Here is a 20,513-nt window from a genome sequence, read left to right as displayed (position 1 = left end):
TCAGTCATGTCCAACTTTTTGCAACCCCGTGAACTGTAATCCATCAAGCTCCTCTGTCCATGGGACTTCCCAGGCAAAATTACTGGAGTGAGTTGCCATTTCCTTCTCTAGAAACTATCAAAAGAGTCTCAAAATAAAGGAAGCAAAAACTGACAGAACTGAAAGGAGACGTAGACAAATCCACAATTTTACTTGGGAGAATTCACCCCTTTCTCAGTAACTGATAGAACAAACTAGATAAAGACAACATGTAGAACACTATCAATCAATCTGATCTGACGTATCTAGAACACTCCACCCAACAACAGCAGAATACACACTCTTTCAAGCACAATGAATAAGCCCCAAGAAGAGTAGGTCATAAAACAAATCCTGACAAATTGAAAACTGAAATCACACAAAATATGTTTGCAGGTCATAATAAACTAGAAAACAACAGCAAGAAAACACAGGGAAAATCCTCAAATATTTAGAAATTAAACACCAAAGAGGAATTCTCAAGAGAAATTACAAAATAAACTGAAAGAAAAGGAAACTAAAACAGAATTTGATAGATAAAGCTAAAGCAGTGCTCAGAGGGACACTTAGAACATTAAATGCTTAAATATACAATGGAAATAAACCTACAGATCGGCGTGGCTCAAACCACAAATGTGATTTCAGAAGCACCCCAACTTTTTCTGAGAGTTAAATAAAATGTTATGTTAAGGCAACTACATAGCAGCTGCTTAGTAAATGTATGATGAATGAAAGAGAACAAATGAATCAATATGCAGGCAATAAATAAACAAACCTACAAGTCAGATAACTACAAAGCACCGAAGCATATTCCTGGATAGCTTTTTCAACACAGTGAAATAACTAAGATTCCATTCACTTGCTCTCTGGGACAGTCAACAGCATGAATTTCGTGTATCAAGAGCTAGAAAGCTACTGGAGCCCTGACATAAACCTAGTTAATACCTTTTACTAACTATATCAAAATGCTGTGTGTCACAATGGCACGTCCTCTTTACTAAGCAGAAAAACCCACTCACAAGAAAAGGGCAGCAAGTTTTCTCATTTGTTTACAGTCCAGTCTAACATCACCCTGAATCCCTGGCAGGTCTGTGGCCAGCACTTGCCAGTACTCTCATGACAAAGGGTGTCACAGGACATGACTCAGTTACTTTAGGTTGCTTAACACACTTCAAGTTTCCTCGTCCCCCTAGAAAGATAAGCTCCTACCCAGGTGTCTCCCTACACATTGACAAGCACAGAGAGAAGGAAGTTAGAGAAGGAGAGACACAGGGTGAGAACTAATGCTTATTTACTGAACATCTGTTATCAGCCAAGGTACTTTACACACATTGGTTCATTGAATTTGCTCAAGAACTTGTAAAGTAGGCACAACCATTCCCAAAGTACAAAGGGGAAAAGGAGACTGAAATTCAGGTCTTCTGACACCACTTATTCAAAATGGCAAACCTGGACAGTGAACCCCACTAGCAATTAGTTCAGCTGGGTGCATTACAGAACATTTATCTGTTAACAACGGGACTCAAGTTCTCCAAGTCCCCACCAGCTCTGAACAAGAAATTCTTGAGCATCCTCATTGAGCAAGGAACATGCGGAGCTCCAACTTCCAAACTCCTAGGGCCAAAAATAAATCTATGTACATTTGTACTTCTAAATCTGTAGCCTACAAAGCCTACCACTTTGTTGTGAGGAATGATGCAAAACCTATAAACCACAAGAGACAGGAACTGAATGCTGTCTCTGTGACTTAACCACACCTACGTCTCCCATTTAAGACACCAGGAAAACATCTGACTACTTCCTGCAAGACCAGTTGCTTCTGAAATTCTGGTTCAAGTCACTAAAGCCTCTTGACTTCTTTCAGATATATTTTATCAGTTGAAAAACATCTGACTGCATTGACAAGCTCTTCACTAAAAATCAATGCAGTAATTATCTGTAGGCAGTGCTCTTTATCAGCTGCTTCAATATATTGGGATCTCTAAGATAACCTAGAGCTGTGGTTGCCAAACTTCCAAAACTTTCATTTAAGGTTTTTTGAGTGTGTACTTCTATAAACATGCTCCGTAAGAGGTGACAGGAAAAACACAGAGTTCAACTATTTTCTTTGAGCACGCAGCAGACTATCTTGTACGTCCTTCTTTGTCGTCTACCACCTTTGACCTCTAGGGGGTGTCAGACTGACAAGCTGTTCCCCCAGATGATGGTTACCATTTAACGGCATAAACCAGACAAACTTTGAACATTTGGGTTGCTTTTTAAAGGTATGAAAGTATTATATGTGTATTTTTTTTAAGTCATGAAAAATCAGAAAGCCTTATTTAGGATAATAATCAAATGATCAACGAGAAAAATCCCTAGTGTTTAAAGTGGTCAGCCAGGACCGCTGACAACTGTGACGACAGATGCCTGGGTAGACAGGCAGGTCAACATCTGCAAGTGGGCTGAGGAGTGTCCAGGGGTCCTGTCATTAACTCCACAGTCACCACCTCAGTCAAACAACAGCAACATCATCTATGACTTATTATTACTGTGTGGTCATTACTGTGACCATCCATTGAGTGCCTAACATGTGATCGATACTATGCCAGGTATGTTATATACACGATTTCCTTGATCTTAGCCATTCTGCAAGAGAGGTATTAGTATGCTCATTTTGCAAGAGGAAATGTGATTACCATACGACTTGACCAAAAGTAACACTGCTACCATGAAGCAGAAAAGGGATTTAAACTGCTCCGCTGCTCCTTCTATTGGTGCCATAATCAGCACAAGTACTTCTCAGTGGAACAACTGCATTCTCCTCACCTAAAGCACATGTGTACTGTGCTTTTAAAAGCATTTTCATGCTGATCATTTCCTCAGCTTATTCTTCCAAAAAGTCTGAGCGACGTGAAAGACCATCTAACCACTTAAATATAGCAAAATCAGGCACAGTTCCAAAAGCAAAGGATGCGACTGCTCAGCATACAAGAGAATCTGGCGGAAGCGCCTTTTCTTTGAAGAATCTCATTCAACAACACAATTACTCACAGTTGGCAAGTTCACCAAAAACAGGATCTACTGTTGTGTAAGAAGGTTTCCGATACACAAATATACTACCCAGAACCACATGTGACCTGACACCATAACAAGCTGGAAGCTATTTTGCAATCATAAAAATAGTTTGGGAAATGAAAGTGTAAATGCTTAAACTTGGAATGCAAATACCGTTTAGAATTCTAAAAACTCTTCAAACCTCAGCGATGGAAAAGGTTTTAAGAGGTTCAGTCCAACTCTCCCCAGATGGGAGTTCTCCTCACCACCTCCATTTGGCACTCTCTAGGAGAGACGTGTTCACTATCTCCACCATCCACCACTGATACTATTTACTGAGCATCTGTAATATGCTGAACACTCTAGATATATTAGCTACAAATAGTTAGCTATATAAGGACCACAGTGTACAGGAAACATACTTTCTGCCTGTAAACAAGAAAAATGGTCTTGAGAAACGTGGGGAAAAACCATTTCCCCACTTTCTGTTTCTAAACTATAATAAGAAGTACAAAGCTAATTATCTCTGGATAGTGGGATTATAGAAAACTTATCTTCTTTATATCTTTCTATCTTTGCTAGTTTTTAAAATAAATACTTTTTCCCTGACAAGTATTCATTATTTAGGAAATTTTCGAGCACATACAAAAGAAGTGAGGATATAATGAACTCCAAGTTCCTATCAACTAAGTTCAACATCAATTGTCAACACATGATCAACCCACTTTCCCCCACTAGCCCCAGGGAATTATTTTAAAGCAAATTTCAGATGTCATATCATTTCATCCAATAAATACTTCAACTTATATCTCTAAAGTAAGGGTCACGGGGGAGAAGGGGCCACAAAAGTATTATCATACCTAAAAACTTAATACATATTACTTTTTTAATCAGAAAAATGTTTTTTAAAAATGAGGTATCTGAGGGGAAGAGAAGAAGAGAATGTTCAATGGCATTACGACCTAAACAGCTTATGTGACTCAGTTTCACTAAAGCGGTCTGACTGCGGGGCAGACTCTTTAGGCCACAAAAGTAACTGACCAAAATGTCTATTTCTAGTTATCAATGTTTCTATGGTTTACCTGTTGAGAACTGCTTCCTTGTCTCCCAGACGGCTTTTAATTTTACTTGTCAGATAGTCCAAAAAGAGCGTCCAGATATCCAAACAAGAGAAGTAACCTTCATGAGTAGGCTATGGTGCAAAAGAAATCCAGACAATGAAATTACTTAATGCAACTACTCCTGAGAAACACACCCACCAGTGTTTACTTTCACCAGAATGCTACAACCATAAGCCTAGGTTCCCTCGACTTCTTGGTAATAACCACAATTGGTGTCTTTTACTTGGTCTTCAAGATTGGGCCCTGCTGAACTAACAAGACAAGGTTACCATGGAACATATTATTAAGGAGATATTATGCAGAATAAACCAATTTACAAAATAAGCCGAGAGAACACCTATGTTGAACTCTAAGACTGTGATGTGGAGAGTTCTCACGGACCCTCCAATTCAAATCTGCTTCAGAGAAAAAGAAATTGAGATCCAGAGATATGTTCAATGTCAGGGATAGAAGCAGGTCTCTTTACTCCCCCAGCCAATGCTCTTTCTACTATGTACTATTATAAAACCAAAACTAAGTTTCAGTGGCTTCTAAGTGACAAGTTTATACATCTGAACATTAGGAAAGAAACACTTGCAGTCTTTCTACAAGACAGACAAAGCGAGCTCATTAAGTCTGACCCAGACCCGCAGGCTCCGGCTCATCTACAAATAGACGTGTCAAACAGGCTAACAGCAACCTCTCACCTGAGTTTTGATACAGACACAGTGAGCAGAGGGCAAGTCTTGGCAGGGTCCTAGCAACTGGGCCACTGCACTCTCTCAAGAGCTCTGCAAAACCCAGGCACTCTTTTCCCCAGCATCTAGTCCTCCTCACACACATTCAGCTTCATCTGTGACACCCCCGCCCCACAACCCCTTATGTATCCCCTCAAATCCTTGCTATCTACAAGAACTCCTTGGTTTCACTTGTGATTACTTCATTCAACTACATCATTGGTAGCAGGATTAGATATGGCAAGAAATAATAACACTATCTTCTGAGATCAGCTTCCTTCCATTTCTGATCCAAGAAAATCCAGAAGTTTACATGGGCAGGTATGGAATTTGTCCAAGAGGTAACTGACAACGATGGTAGTGGTGTGCAGTGAGAGTTCTATACCCAGGCTGAGTCTAAGACAGAAAAGCTACAAACTTAAAAAATGTGGCAGGGACTTCCCTGGTAGTCAGTGGTTAAGAATCCGCCTTCTAATGCAGGGGACTTGGATTTGATCCCCGGTTAGGGAACTAAGATCCCAGATACTGTGGGCAACTAAGCCCAGGGGCTCTGGAGCCCGTGCTACACAACTAGAGAAGCCCATGTGCCACAATGGAGAGCCTGTGCACCACAACTAAGACACAACACAGCCAAATACGTAAATTTTTATTTTTAAAAGTGGCAGACTCCACTCATGACCCACAGGGCAGCCCTGGAACTAGACTGCTAACAGCTCAATCAGGACCACTGGCAGGGCCGTCCTCAGAGCACAAAATGAATTAGAAAAATAAGCAGGAAAAAAAAACCACAATAAGCCATGTGGAAATAATATGGGTAGCCTGTGGACAGGCACTCAACTGGCAGCCAGGAGATGTAGCCTTGTCCTGGCTATAGTGTGCTGTGCTTCCTGTCAGAAGCTTACCCGGTCACCCTTCCTTGATTTGAAAAGCAATACCTACCAGCTCCCTCACCAAAAAACATAACTGATCAAATGCATGTGGCTTTCGGGAAAAGCCAAGAGCTAATGGCTATGTCAAAGTGCTTCACGATTACACACATCTTTCTCATGCCTTTGAATTGAGGATTTACTATGTGGCCTGAGGCTGGAAGAAAAGCTGGGCAGATATACCCTCTTCAGGACCTGAAACACCATGGTTCACATCCATACCTACAGGCCCCACTGTGAGGCCTCCTGTGCTGCCCACAATCTGGCCTCTGACGACTGCTCTGGGCACAAAATGCTAAGGTCATAAAGATGAATGGGTTGACCGCACTTTTGGTGTCAACTCTGCAGAGCGCTCACAGACTCCTTTCTAAAATGTACCCATACTCAGATTTACTCATCAGATTCCAGAGCCAGTTAGTCACTAAAGACTAACTGGCAAGAGCCTTTAGAAACTAATGATGCCACTACTCCTTTCGCCAAGGGATCTGTTTCCATTTGCATTTGGTCTATTTGACCTTCACAATATTCCTGGAAAATGGAGAGATATTTTTCTTCTTTCCATTTTACAGACTAAAGAAACCAAGGCTCAGAAGTAAAGTCACCTGCTAAGGTGACAAGATAAGGAACAAAAAGAGAGCTAGAGGACTTCCCCGGTGGTTTGACGTTTGGGAATCCGCCAGCTGATGCAGGGGACACAGGTTCACTCCCTGGTCCAGGAAGATGCCACGTGCCATGGGGCAACTAAGCCCATGAGCCACAACTACCAAGCCCACATGCTCTAGAGCCCATGCTGTCCAAGAGGAAGCCCTTGTACCGCGACTAGAGAGTAGCCCTCACTCACTACCAGTGGAGAAAGCCCTCGTGTGGCGAGGAAGACCCAGCTCAGTCAAAAATTAAAATAAAAAAAAGATACAATCTAAATCCTTAGAAATTTAAAAGACTTGTCCAAGGACAGAGGCCTATTAGAAATAACCAGAGTTCAAACACCCAAAGAAGTAGTCATTAGACAGGCATACTTAAAATCTTTTTTTAAGCTTTCTTCTATAACATGTATCTTAAAAAGATCCCATTTTACATAGAGAGCAAAGCTATATGACGTTTCATTCTGTTTTCCCAAATAAACTCCTTCTTTCTGCCCCCAGCACTGGTTCCTTCTCTCACATCTACTGCACTTATTCTAAAGTATCAATCAAAGCCTTCCTTTTTTCCTGATTCTCTTTCCAGTTTCTCCAGATCAATGTCAAAGCTCTCCCATTTCTGATATTTCTCTCCTGCATCACCCTCCTATCGCATCACCTCTCTGTCCCGTCTTAGCCCTGGTGAGCTCAGCTGGCTTCCTCCTAGCTCTGCGCTCATTGGCCCCTCTATCAGACATCTCATCAATTCTTTAACCTCCTCCTCCTCCACCCATGCCCTTCCAAATCCCCTATTACATTCACACACCCCTCCCAGCCTCCAACCCTTGCCTCTCCTCTAGCCTCATGGAGTTACAACATGTCTCAAAAACTACCAAAATGACAACTTACAAAACCAGATGCCCTCCCTGACCTAGCAGTTCCATTCCTAGTACACACCAACAGAAGGAGTTATGCATGTCACCAAAGGCAGGCACAAAAACATTTACTGCATGATTCATGACCACCAGAAACTGGAAGTAGCCCAAATCGGCAGTGGTGTGGCTTTTCTAATGACTTCCTACAAAACAGTGAGAACAAATTCCTGCCACACACAACACAGATGAAGTTCATAAACATAATGTTGAATGAAAAAAGTCAAACAAATCTACATTGTATGCTTCCATTTAGAGGAGTTCTAAAACAGGCACAACGACTCACTGGAAAAGACTCTGATGCTGGGAAAGGTTGGGGGCGGGAGGAGAAGGGGACGACGGAGAATGAGATGGCTGGATGGCATCATCGACTCTGTGGACATGAGTTTGAGTGTACTCCGGGAGTTGGTGATGGACAGGGAGGCCTGGCGTGCTGTGATTCATGGGGTCGCGGAGAGTCGGACACGACTGAGAGACGAGACTGGACTGAACTGAACTGAACTGAACTGAATCTGAGCTGCTGAAGTCAGAACTGGGGAGGATTTGGGAAGGACATGAGGGGATTTCTGGGGATTCTGGTTAATGCTCTATTTCTTGACTTGGGTGGTGGTTACCTGGGAAATCTTCGTTCATTTTGGGAAACCTCAAGAAGCTGTACACGTATGATTTACACACTTCTTTAGGTGTGTAACCCTTCAACAAAAAGCTTTGGAGGGGAGAGGGGCAGTCTGCACCTTGAGGTTTGCGGAACCTCAATTCCCCTGACCAGAGACTGAACCCAGGCCACGGCAGTGAAAGCCCAGAATCCTAACCACCAGGGAACTCCCCAAAAAGCTTATTTTAAAAAGGACACGCAACAAAGACCTACTGGATAGCACAGGGAACTCTGCTCAATGTTACATGGCAGCCTGGATGGGAGGGCAGTTTGGGGGAGAATGGATGCGTGTGTATGTATCACTGAGTCTATGCTGTCCACCTGAAACTATTACAACACTGTTAATCGTCTATACCCCAAAACAAAATAAAGTTTAAAAAAATAAAGACAATTACATAAAAGGGAAAAAAAAGACATGCAAATGAGCACAAGTGAAAGGGCATGACTGAAAGATCTAGAACGGCACTGTGATGACGGCTGCCCAAGTCTATACATCTACCGAACACCACTGAATTGTACAACTACAATGGGTGAATTTCTTAGCAAGTAAATTCTCTCTCGTTAAGTTGTTAAAATATATACAGAAATAAAAAATACTGGGTCACCAGAATGTAAATTCTAACGAAAAGAAAGGACTTGGCTTAAGAGGAGATACAATAGGAGTTCAAACCCAACTGCTGAACGGGGACACAACTGGACCCACCGAGACTGAACTCGGCGCGGCACTAGCTGCCGTCCCCTGCGGGAAGCTCGGTGACAGCTGCGGCCTACAGTCAAAGGCCCTGTGGGCTCACATTCTGGCGACACTGCTTACCAACTCTAAGGCCCTCAGCAAGTTATTCTCTGCACCTCAGTTTCTTTATCTGTAAAATGGGATGATAATAATACCTACCTCATGCGGTTCGCAAAAGAAAATAAAGTTCTTTCTCCCCAAAATAACAAAGTGGGCTTCTTGGGTGGGAAAGGGATGGATATGGGCCAATCCAGTGCTTTACCTGATGAAATGTGTACTTGAACAAAAGTGTCAAAAACTCCACCACAGGGAACTGGGAGTAGGACTCGATTCTCCTTAGGTGAACGCTCACAAAGAGCCTCAGAAAGTCAGTAAACTTCTCGATGTAGCTACAGAAGACAAGAAGACAAAAGGCGACAGTGAGAAACTCAGTCACCTTAGAGAATTCAATTCAATCCAAATTTCTTTCAGTACAAAACTATACAGATTTATAACATATTTTCAGTTAAAAATATAAAGGCCTGCAACAATTACCTACAGGTCAGGCAACCCTTCATTCCATTACCACCTGAAACATAGCAGAAAAGCAACTTTAATCCTCAGACACCATCTACTAAGGCATCTTATAAGCTAGCATCCTCACATTTGCTAACTCAGTGTTATGATCCAATTAAAGGGAATGGAAATGGTACTAAAAAGGTTGATGGGCGGATCGGCTGTCATTTCAATATGGCACATCTGGAGGGCTGGTTTTCTTTGCTAAGAGGCCAAAATATTAAAACAAATGTGCTAAAAACCCCAAAACAAAACAAGGCTATACAAAAGGCATGGCATCCAGGTAAGATCTATTCAAGTTTGCAACCCAATGTTCGTGTTTTTCCCCACCCTCTAGCTCTGGTGCTAATTAAACATAGCACATCCCAATCCATTCTAAAAAATTTCAGAAATAAGGGAGGAGGGCTGTTCAAGCTGGACAAGACTCAGGGACAATTTAGCGATGCTTCATTTTACAGATGAGGCCCAGAGAGACAAAGTGACTGGCCCAAGGTCACTCAGCCAGCTCATGGAAGAATGGGACCACCATCCACTCCCAATCCAGTGCTCTTTCTTTTCACATCACAGGGAGTTCCCAATTCATTTGTATTCAAAAATCATTTCACAGAGGAGTGTGGGTCACAGCTGTAAGGATAAGAGATGTCTGTTATTAAATACACAGCACGTCATCACTCTCACATTTCAGAAACTGTCATTATAAGCCCCTCAATACCAAAAGGTGATTAGAAAATGAGATGGGTGTACCTCTACAAATCACATTTCAGAGACTGATTAAAAGAAGGTAAACTTGGCCTTAGCCAAAAATTATATGTTGGCTAAAAGAAATTCTGAAACTCCTAACTGCAAAAAGCTGGCTTTTTTGTTTAAAGCAAAAATATATGAGATAACAAGGGGAAAGAAGATTACTCCAGTGAAGAGCAAAACTCGCCCATCAATAAACGTCCCAAATTGCTCCTGGGACCTAGCACCTGAGGGTGACCAATCTGTCTGTGTGGCCGCCACACACAGGTAAGTTTATCGGAAGCTTAAAAAAAAAAAATACTTTGTTTGATAAGGATCATGGGGCCAAACACTTAAAAAACACTAAGGTACCAATCAACTGTTCTTAGAGATGGGAGAGTACAAAAAAACTTCTCTCTGAAGCCTTCAATCACTAAGACTCAAGAGCAGGAGCTCTTCATTCCTTGCTCTGCTTATTACATTTTGACGTGGTTATTCAAAGCTGTCAACCATTTTGCTGCTCTTTAGGAAGATGTACTCAATTCCCTACCACCCGTAAAAGAATAAGGAAAAGTCATAGGTCATGTAACACACAATCTCAATTTTATTTTCATCTCCAACTCAATTTTTAAAAAGAATACAGGCAAGACTGCTTGGCAACTAACACTCAGATTTTATTTCACCTCATTTTCTTTCCCGTGCCCACCTTCTGGTACAGGTGCTAATGAGCAGTAGAAAGTTAGAAAAAAGCAGGAAGAGAGGCAAGAAACCTGGGGTTAAGTAGCTCCTAAACAACTGAGAAAGGACTTAGCTGTTTAGAATTAGGGGGAAGGGGCCCAAGAGCCAGGAAGCAAGCACACAGTATTGTTCATGTCACCTTTCTGCTTCCAGGCACCTCTCAGCTTTCACAGGGCAAGAGGAAGCATAGGATTAAAATATAAAACCAAGAGCACAAAAGTTACATGTGACAAAATCAGTATACATCATCCGTGATGACATTTTTATACCACCCAAATGGAAGCCGTAACAGACATTGGACTACAAGTAAAAGTCAAAACAACTGATATCTATTTAATGCTTGGTGTAAGCTGCTAGGTTAATTATTGGGTTTTTTTTAACCATATGAAGATATAGCCTTACTTAACCAAAGCTATAAAGGATATAAACATATACAGTTGTGTGTTTGAAAGCTGATACCTTTGAATTCAGATAGAAAGCCATTATCAAATAATGCAAAATAAACCCACATATTACCATAGCAGATTATGAGTTCCTTTGTGAATATACAAAGAAAATTTCACAGAAAGCTTGTTCACGATGAACCAAACCAAAATAATCTTACATACCAATTTTTTTCAATGTTAGAAAAACTTGTCAAACTTGCTAAATTTAAAAAGGACTAGAACCATCTTGACTTTAGGCACTTGACTTTATATCCCACTGCTTACTCTAAGGAAAAGGAAACGGCTTAACTCTGTATAGTTTAACAACAAAAACAAACCAAGGAAAATTGATTGAAATACTAAGGACTTTTGCTCCCAGGCAGTCTAGAGATATTTACTAATTCAATACAGTTTATCTGCTTGAAACTTTCTGAACGGTCAACATTCTTAATATATAAGCTTCCAATCTTCCCTTGTTTTTACACAGCAGCAGCATCACATTAATGAACACTGTAAGATTCATAAATGACATCATCTCTAAGGGAAATAAACAATGAGACTGTGCCTCAGCTCACTGTGGATTCATCTGAGTCCTTAACAAAGACAGGCGAAGTGACTTTAGGCTGCTTTCAAGAGGACAGTAACCAAGAAACACAGATGTCTGCCCACATGAACATCTCCCCTCTCTTCTGAGGAAACCTTGCCAGCAATGTAAAACTTACAATAGTGACAACATTCCTATACACTGCACGACGTTCATTTGGGAAAACTCAAATAGTGAGAATCAACAAGCAACACCAAGCGAGGAAGGGCGAGTGTAACTCCTGTACCTCCACGGGCCTCCTCTCCTGTGCTTGGCTCTGCCTGAGCAGCGGTCCCCGCTCCTGCACCACCTCTGACCTGCAGGCAAAGAGTGAGGAAGAGGGCGGACGAGGGAGGAAGGGAGGACAGGAGATGGACGGGCAAAGAAGACAACCAACCTGTACAATGTACAATCGCTTTTCCTCCTCAACTTATTTCCCTTAACCACCCGAGCCCTTCTGGCTAAGCTCAGACTTACTGGTACATACCTACCTCTCCATGCCTCACCAGGAGCCCCAGATTCTGAAACCAAAGAGGATTACGGACACTATGCAGCACAACGTGATCAACAGTCAAGGCCCGTTCTTGGGGCACAGCTGAAGCCACATCTGTTTTCATTACCTCTCATCGAGTTCTTCTAGCCTGCTCTTCACTGTGTGGGCATTGTTATCCTTGGTGATTTTCTGCAGGAGGTAGAAAGTCTGCTGGAACATACGCAGTAAGTACTCCTCGAATTCCATAGGCACACAGTTCTTGGACATGAGTTCATTGATGCAGGACATGGCCAGGACCCCCAGCCGGCCTCGCTCTTGACCCAACACACAGTTCTGGCTGCTGCCATTAACTGATGCCATCTTTCTGGCCCGGATGTCACAGCCAAAGCGCGCAAAGTGGAAGATGGTGGTAAGGAGGGACGGGGTGATGCTGGCGGACAGAGGAATCCAACTGAAGAGATGGGCCAGGCACTCCAAGGCCAGGGAACAGATATACTCACTCTCCGCATCAAGAATGGGGATTGGCTGATTCAACAGTTTGGCTGAACTAGGACTCTGCAACAGGTTACTCAGTAAGTCACCTGAAATACAAAAGACTTTAAGATACACGCCATCAAATCCCTCACAAACCAACTTAAGAAAGAATTCTCCTTAAAAAACAAAAAAACGAACCATTAGTACAAAGCAGAAGTTCTCAAAGTTTGGTCTGGGGGCCCCTAAGAGTCCCCAGGAACTCCCTTTGGGGGTTCACAAATTCACAATATTTTTAAAAGAATGCTATTTTCCCCTCTCAATTTTATTATCTCTCAAGTGTGAAACAGAGCTCTCCAGAGGCTACATTCCACAATCAAGAAAAAGCAAAAGCTATCTATCATTAAGCTATATGTTAGAGATTTACAAACTATAAAATAACTCCACTCTAAGTAAAAATTTCTGTTTTGGAAAGTTATTTTTTCATTAAGATATATTATTTGTCTACATGTACTGAGTTCAGTACATTTTTACTTTTAAAAGAATTGATATGTAAATCGACTATATTCCAATAAAAAAAGAATGCAGGGGACATGGGTTCAAGCCCTGGTCAGGAAACTAAAATACCCCATGCCTCGGGGCAACTAAGCCTACATAACCACAAAGAACCCGAGGGCCACAACTGCTGAGCCCGTGAACTCTAGAGCCCATGTTCCATAACCAGAGAAAGCCTGTGCGCCACAATGGAGAGCCGCCATAGAATCTGATAGTGTTCTGAAATGTGCACAAATATGACAGCAGGACTGTTACAACAATACACTATAAAACCAAGAAGAATTTATATATAAGGAGAAATAAAATGACACCTCCCAAAAAAGGATTAATAAATACTTCTAAACTGTCTCAGTTTTGATATCAATAGGTAAAACTCATAAAGTTCTTTGAGGACCTCAATAATCTTTAAGAGTACAGAAGCTGAAGGGTGGGTCAAACAGGCTGGGAGCGGTAAAAAGGTACAAACTTCCAGCTATAAGATAAATAAGCCCTGGGGAGGGGATGTGATGTACAGTATGGTGACTATAGTTTATAATACTATATTCTATATTTGAATGCTGCTGAGAGTATAAAATAAGTTTTCACCCCAAGAAAAGTATTTGTAACTATGGGTGGTAATGGGTGTTAATAGATTTACTGTTGATTGATCAGCACGTGGTGATCAATCTGCAAAATATATATAAATTATTGTGTCATGCACCTGAAACTAAGAGTGTTTCGTGTCAGTTATATTAAATATCTCAATTTAAAAGAGAGAGAATAAACAGGCCCAAGGACCAAAAATTTGAAACTACTGGGCTAGTCAAGGTGAGTCTGTGGACCTGCATTATCAACATAACCTGGGAGCTGGTCAGAGATACCAATGATCAAGCGCCACCCACTCCCACTGAAGTAGAACCTAGAAGGGTCAGGAAGCTGTGCTTGTACCAGCTCTCCAGGTGATTCTTATGCTTGTTGTTAGTTTTGAGGAGCACGGAACTAAACACCAAAGGAAATCACGCAAAATGAAATTGGGGGTGGAGAGATGGCTATAAAGTGATTTTAGAAAAGACAAAAAAAGACATTCAGTAACTATAACAGGAAGTCTTCCTGAAATAAAGATGAGATTATATAAAATAAAAGGGCTTATTCTGCCCCACGAAAAAATATAAGGAGTAAATCAATAAAAAAACTTTAGGAATAAAGAAGGGATGAAGGCAGCAAAAGCACATACACAAAGAAGAAAACCCTGAATTCAGACTTCACAGTAACATTCAAAGCCAAAAAACAGTGGTGCACTGTCCCAAGTTCTGGGGCAAAGAATGACTTAAGCCCAAAGGTCTCCTTTGAGCATAAAGAAAGGTGACACTTTTTCAAACATGCAAAAAATCAAATAATATATTGCCCACAAATTCTTAGGGAGATTAATGAACAAAGAAACCGTGTAAACAAAGAGATAAATAAAAATGAAGAATCACGGAATGAAGAAGCTGTGGCAAAGGGACTAATGCAAGTACTGAATTAAATATAGAATCAAGACTAAACAAATGGCAGAATTATAGAAGGCTGTACTAGCTAACTTCCTCATCTTTCACAAGTATTAAGTCTCAAAATATATAGAGTAAAGTTAAAACATGTAGTCAGAAATTTGTTTTCATAATCTTTTTTTCTTATCCTTAGAGATAATTTTACAAACTAATATTCCTTGTGGAAAAAGTATCTCACGGTCAGCAACTACTACCATTTAGTACTTTCTGTTAAATTCAAGTAAAACTAAAATTTAATAGTCTTTATCAAAAAATAAAAATAGGACTTCCCTGGTGGTCCAGTGGTTGAGTATCCACCTGCCAATGCAAAGGACAAGGGTTCGATCCCTGGTCCAGGAAGATTCCACATGCTGCAGAGTAACTAAGTACGTGAGCCGCAACTACTGAAGCTTGTGTGCCCTGGAGCCTGTGCTCCGCAACAAGAGAAGCCCTGAGAATGACAAGCCCCAGCACCACAACGAGAGGAAGTTCGAGCACAACATGCAGACCCAGCAGTCAAAAGATAAAAAAATAAATAACTTTTCTTTAAAAAATAAATGTAAGTGCTACGATGCCATTTTGTCCGTTTACTCAGCTTACTCTACCTTTATATCCATGCAGAAAGAGAGGTCTGAAATGAGGCTATTTCTGGAAGGTGGAATACTGGATACATTTTTACATTTTAAATATTTCTTTACCTTAGCAGCAGTTTTCACAGTTGGGGGTCTTAAAGTCTTTACACTCTTAAAAATCATTGAAGACACCAAAAATATATTTATATTGGTTATTTCTATTGAAATTTGTCATTAGAAATTAAAACTGGAAATTTTTCAAATATTTAATTCATTTAATAATAATTAAGCCTACTTACCTGTTATCATAAATAACGTTTTTAAATGAAAAAGATTATATTTTGCCCTACAAAACATTAATGTGAAGAATAGCACTGTTTTTACATTTTTGGAACTCTCTTTACTGTGTGGCTTAAAAGAAAATGAGGCTCTTCCCTGGTGACTCAGATAGTAAAGAGTCTGCCTGCAATAAAGGAGATAAGGGTTTGACCCTGGGTCGGGAAGATTCCCTGGAGAAGGGAATGGCTAACCATTCCAGTATTCTTGACTGGAGAATTCCATGGAAAGAGGAAACTGGCAGGCTACAGTCCACTGGGTCGCATAGAGTCAGATACGACCGAGTGACTAACACACTTTTGAAAGACGACAGCTAGATTCTCTCATCTGCTTCTGTACGTACTGTGTTGTTTCACTGACATATATGAAGAGAACCCAGCTTTACAGATAATAAAACTGAAACAGAACGAAGCATTTTAGTAGTCTTTTCAGATAATGGAAGCTATTCTAATAATAAAATTTGAAAAGTACCAATTTCTTAAAGGTTAACTGCAATGTAGGATCTGAATGAACTTGTTTTTCAGTACACTCATGAAAGTGAGAATAAAAATGACAAACCATGTCTTAGCAATTTTTATGAACACATGGTTGATCTTTGGGACCCTGAAAGGGTTTGGGGGTGACCTCCGGGGGTCCCCAGACCTACTGAGACCTGCCACCTTATATTAATGTTGGATTAATATGAACAAAGTAGTTAACCTTTCTCAGCCTCAATCTCCTCAGTCATTAAAATGAGGCTTTTGTGATTTATTAATAAGGACTTTAATTTCCATTGTTAAAACCAGATTAAACAGTTGTCCCCTGGCATCTATCTTGAAAGGTGTTTGCTGGTTTCTGTTCTGAAAGGGCTGCATCCGATACCAGATGAGACTCATCGTGATCTCAGCTACCCAAGCTGATAATCAGAAGACCTGGCTTCAGAGAATAATGCAGAAGGATGTTTAAGAAGAATCTGCAAACGTTTCAGCCTGTTACTGGATTAATTATTTTGACTGCTGTGGTGATTATCCACCTGAGTCACACAACCTACTCTCTATCAATGACTATTTCTGGTATTGCTTCTTTCATCATGGAACATGGATCACGGAACAGCCCTTTATAAAAGATGCCAAAGTCAGAGGAAATCACCATTACCCAACTCTTAAAATTATCAGAGCATTTATCAACCAGGATCAAACTGAGGCTTTAGCAATGGTGGAACCAATCAACACCACCTCAGTATGATCTTAAATTAAACCCAGACATCTTTGGGCCCCTGTGCCTTTTTTAAAATCTCTTGAACCTTCTGGAAAAGAAACAAATGCTGGCTTTCAAAACAAAAAAGGCGCCCCTATTCTTCAGCTCAGAATTTTTCCAGAATGGGATTCCAGGGGGATTTAGAATAACTAAAACACAGATAAATTAGGCATTTCCCCCATGTTCCTCAGCTAGTCCGAGGCAGAGTTGAAACTAAAACCTGTGTCTAGCTAAAACTAAGGCTTTGTGTCTTAGTATAGCCAAAGCCTATGCTCCTTCCCAGAAGCCAGGTCAGGAAAGATGATGCAGCCAGGAAAAATGAACAGTCAGAAAACTAATGTTCAAATATAGAAAAGTATGAAGATCTAAAGTCGTATGTAAATAGTGTGTGTCCACCAAGACCGAAGCTATAGAAAAGATACCGGCACAAGGACAAGACTGAAGAGGATTATGCAAAGGTAAATACAACCTACGGATCATGCCACAGGATGATCTCTGGTTTTTCTCCCCCCTCAAAACAAGTATCTTTTAATGTTGTTTCTCCATAAAAATATTTCACTCAACTCTCAATCTTCAAGGGAATTTTAGTAAATCAAGGAAGAGTTTTTAACAAAACTGTTACTTGAATCCCAGTGTAGGGGTCACCACAGAACAGATACCCTGCTTCATGCCACAGCATTTCCAAAGCAAAGCTAAGAGCTTTCACAAGCTACCTCCTTGATTATACAAAAACCTGTCAGTGACCTCATCGTCCCTGCAACGGGCCAGGCCCCAGCAGCAACAGGCACCCAGGCCCAAAGTAGTACGCGGGCTGTTCTGGGCATTTACTGACGGGAATGCCGCAGATGTGGCTGGACACTTGTAAACGGGCTCTGTGAAAAGCTCTCCTCGCCTCGTCACTGTCCTCTCCTTACTGAACTTCCATGTTTGCTGTTCCGTTCTACCTTTACTAGGTGTTTCTCAGCCTCGGCACTACTCACATCTGAGGTTGGCTAATTCTTTGTTGTTCTATGTATTGTAGGATATTTACCAGCATCCCTAGCCTCCACTCACCAGATGCCAGTAATGCTCTTTTTCTTTAAAAGAAAAAAAAAAAAAAATTCTCCACAATGCCAAACATCCCGTGCAGGGAAAAACCACCCCAACTGAAAACCTCTGACCTAACTGTAGCCTCAGTCCAGGAAAATGGGGAGGAACTCTTTTCAAGGAACCCTTGGGAGGAGGAAACAAGATCACAAGAATTGTGATAACAAGTCCCATTTTTTCTACAGGTGAGAAGATACGCAAGTGCATGAACCTGTGCAACTTGCAAAGAGTTTGGGGAAAAAAAACAGGAAGGTGTAAACTGCTCGCAACCAATTCAGGCTCTCTGAGACACCTTTACCTAAAAACTTTCCATCGACAGTATATGTACAGGTCTATATTTAAAACTGGGCTTCCCAGGTGGCTCCAGTGGTAAAGAACACATCTGCCAATGCAGAATACAAAAGAGATCTGGCTTCAATCCCTGGATCAGGAAGATCCCCTGGAGGAGGGCATGGCAACCCACTCCATTATTCTTGCCTGGAGAATCCCCATGGACAGAGGAGCCTGACGGGCTATAGTCCATAGGGTTGCATAGAGTTGGACATGACTGAAGCAACTTAGTCATGACTGAACGCACATATTTATAACTAAACCCCATGTGGGCAAGGACAATATGGCCCCGTAATTTTTACTACAGAACAATCAAAGCTAGTTCAGAACTACAGTATTTATGTAATTCCATTTTGGCCACTTCCTCCCTGCCCCCTGCCCCCCGCCATTTTAAAGCAAACAGAAGCAAGGGCAAGAGGAGAGTAACTAAGGAGGAGGGCTGAGGCTGCTTGAGCACAGAAGGAAGCTGCACCGCAGCGTGGAGGTGGGGCACATCCACCTCCCCTCCCTCACTCCCCAAAGCACAGTCGCTCTTCTACGAGGATATCCAAGGGCAGAGAAGGTAAACTGAGTAAGCGTCAGGGCCAGCATTCCACCAGGGAAGGAGGAAGCAGGCAGAAGTGCTGAGTGACTGAGACAGCAAACTCAGGAGACAGTGCGCCTCAACTTGGAATGATGGTTCACGTCACTGCAACCCTCCACTGGTGATGTGACCTCTGCCAAGTTACCCCCCACCACCACCATGAACCCCAGTGGCTTTTTTGTAAATGAGATATAAAACCACCATCTACTTCACAGGATTATGGCCTGGTGAGGTGAGTTTAGAAGATGAGCCAACAATTTGGGGGAACTATTCTGAGAAATTAACTGCATATACTCATCAAAACTTTTTCTACCTCCAGACTGTTAAGAGTAGTTGTTGCAGGGACTAGTCCCTGGATTTTATTCTTTCAAAATGATCAGAGAGAAAATGATATTACAAGAAAGGATATGAAAAAAGAGACCAAAATCTCACAGGACCAAATCTGATGGGCTGTTGGGCAGGGCAGGGCAGTGAGAGTCTGGCCGGGACTGCTCACAGAGTGTGTTTAGGAATTATCTGCTCTACTCACTGGGCCCCAGTTTCTCAGAAGGAATTTCCTCCATAAAATTGAACTGATAGTCAAGAGAGCTAAAGAATTTTCTGGAAGTTTTACCACTTAACTGTGTGTCTTAAGGGCACAAAGGCAGCTGAGCAAAACAGAAGTTGATTAAATCATCAGCATTGCTCAAACAGTGAAGCAAGACCTGATGACTTCACCTGCAACTGTCATAAAGAAAAAAAGAGTTAACAAGTGAACATGTAATTCTTTTTTTTTCCTTGAAGAGGAAGTGTGCCAGCTTAAAAGTTTACTGAACTCCTTGGTCCATCCTCCCACTAGTCTCGATTATTTTGCTTTGTCTCAAATACTAAAATTCAAGACTTCAAAAATTCTAATAGTGCCTAAGAGGCAACTCTCAAAAAGTATGCATCATATTTTAAAGTTTTATTTATATGGAAATGTTAACTGAGTTAATATTTTATTTCACCTAACCTCATAAACAAAACCAAGGCAAGCATTTATTTTTGTATTATCTAATATTCCCCAACCTGACCTCCAGGAAATAAGTCTATCAAAGTATAAACTGAGTTAGGTCAGAACATGTACCTGAAAGAAGTCAACTAAAACTCACAGCTTTTGGTATTGGAAAACAATCTCAGAAAAACAAGTTTTACTAAAGTAAACTGCTGCTGTTCACTTAACCATGACACTAAGCTAGTATTCAACCATCTAAAAAACTGACTTTAGCAAATTACTGTTGAAATGAGATTTTTTTTTTCTGCCGCACCTCGAGGCTTATGGGATCTTAGTTCCCCAAGCAGGGGTTGAACCTGGGTCCTCCGCAGTGAAAGCAGAGACCGCCAGGGAATTCCCAAAAGGTCAAATTTTAAGATCAGCCAAATTGCAAGAGATTTCAAGGCATGTAGTCATAAAATCAAATCTCTCCCTCTTTGCAACTTCTTTAATCATTTAATATTTCAAAATATAAATCTTTAAAGTCACCTCAGTTATCCACTTTGAAAATGAAGGTTTGCCACCAAATAAAAATAAAATTCAATTTCTTGTAGGCTTC

At 41.1% G+C, this 20,513-nt stretch overlaps 1 protein-coding gene across 4 annotated transcripts in view; it reads right to left on the bottom strand.

Annotated features, from left to right (window-relative positions):
- The window catches only part of XPO6 (exportin 6), a 112,384-nt gene that overhangs the window by 42,531 nt on the left and 49,340 nt on the right, over positions 1–20,513 (bottom strand). For all 4 annotated transcript variants that reach the window (XM_088833088.1, XM_088833087.1, XM_055409741.2 and 1 more), the window contains exons 7-9: positions 12,396–12,849; positions 9,017–9,143; positions 4,137–4,246 (exon numbers count right to left, since the gene is read on the bottom strand). In XM_088833088.1, coding sequence (XP_088689214.1) covers positions 4,137–4,246; positions 9,017–9,143; positions 12,396–12,849 — 691 coding nt within the window. The remainder of the gene's footprint in view (positions 1–4,136; positions 4,247–9,016; positions 9,144–12,395; positions 12,850–20,513) is intronic.

Source organism: Moschus berezovskii, chromosome 27 (assembly GCF_049115385.1).
Source record: "Moschus berezovskii isolate FMDL1 chromosome 27, NW_MosBer_1.0, whole genome shotgun sequence".
NCBI lineage: Eukaryota > Metazoa > Chordata > Mammalia > Artiodactyla > Moschidae > Moschus > Moschus berezovskii.
The sequence above is the reverse complement of the archived record's forward strand: the minus strand, read 5'-3'. Positions and strand labels throughout refer to the sequence as shown.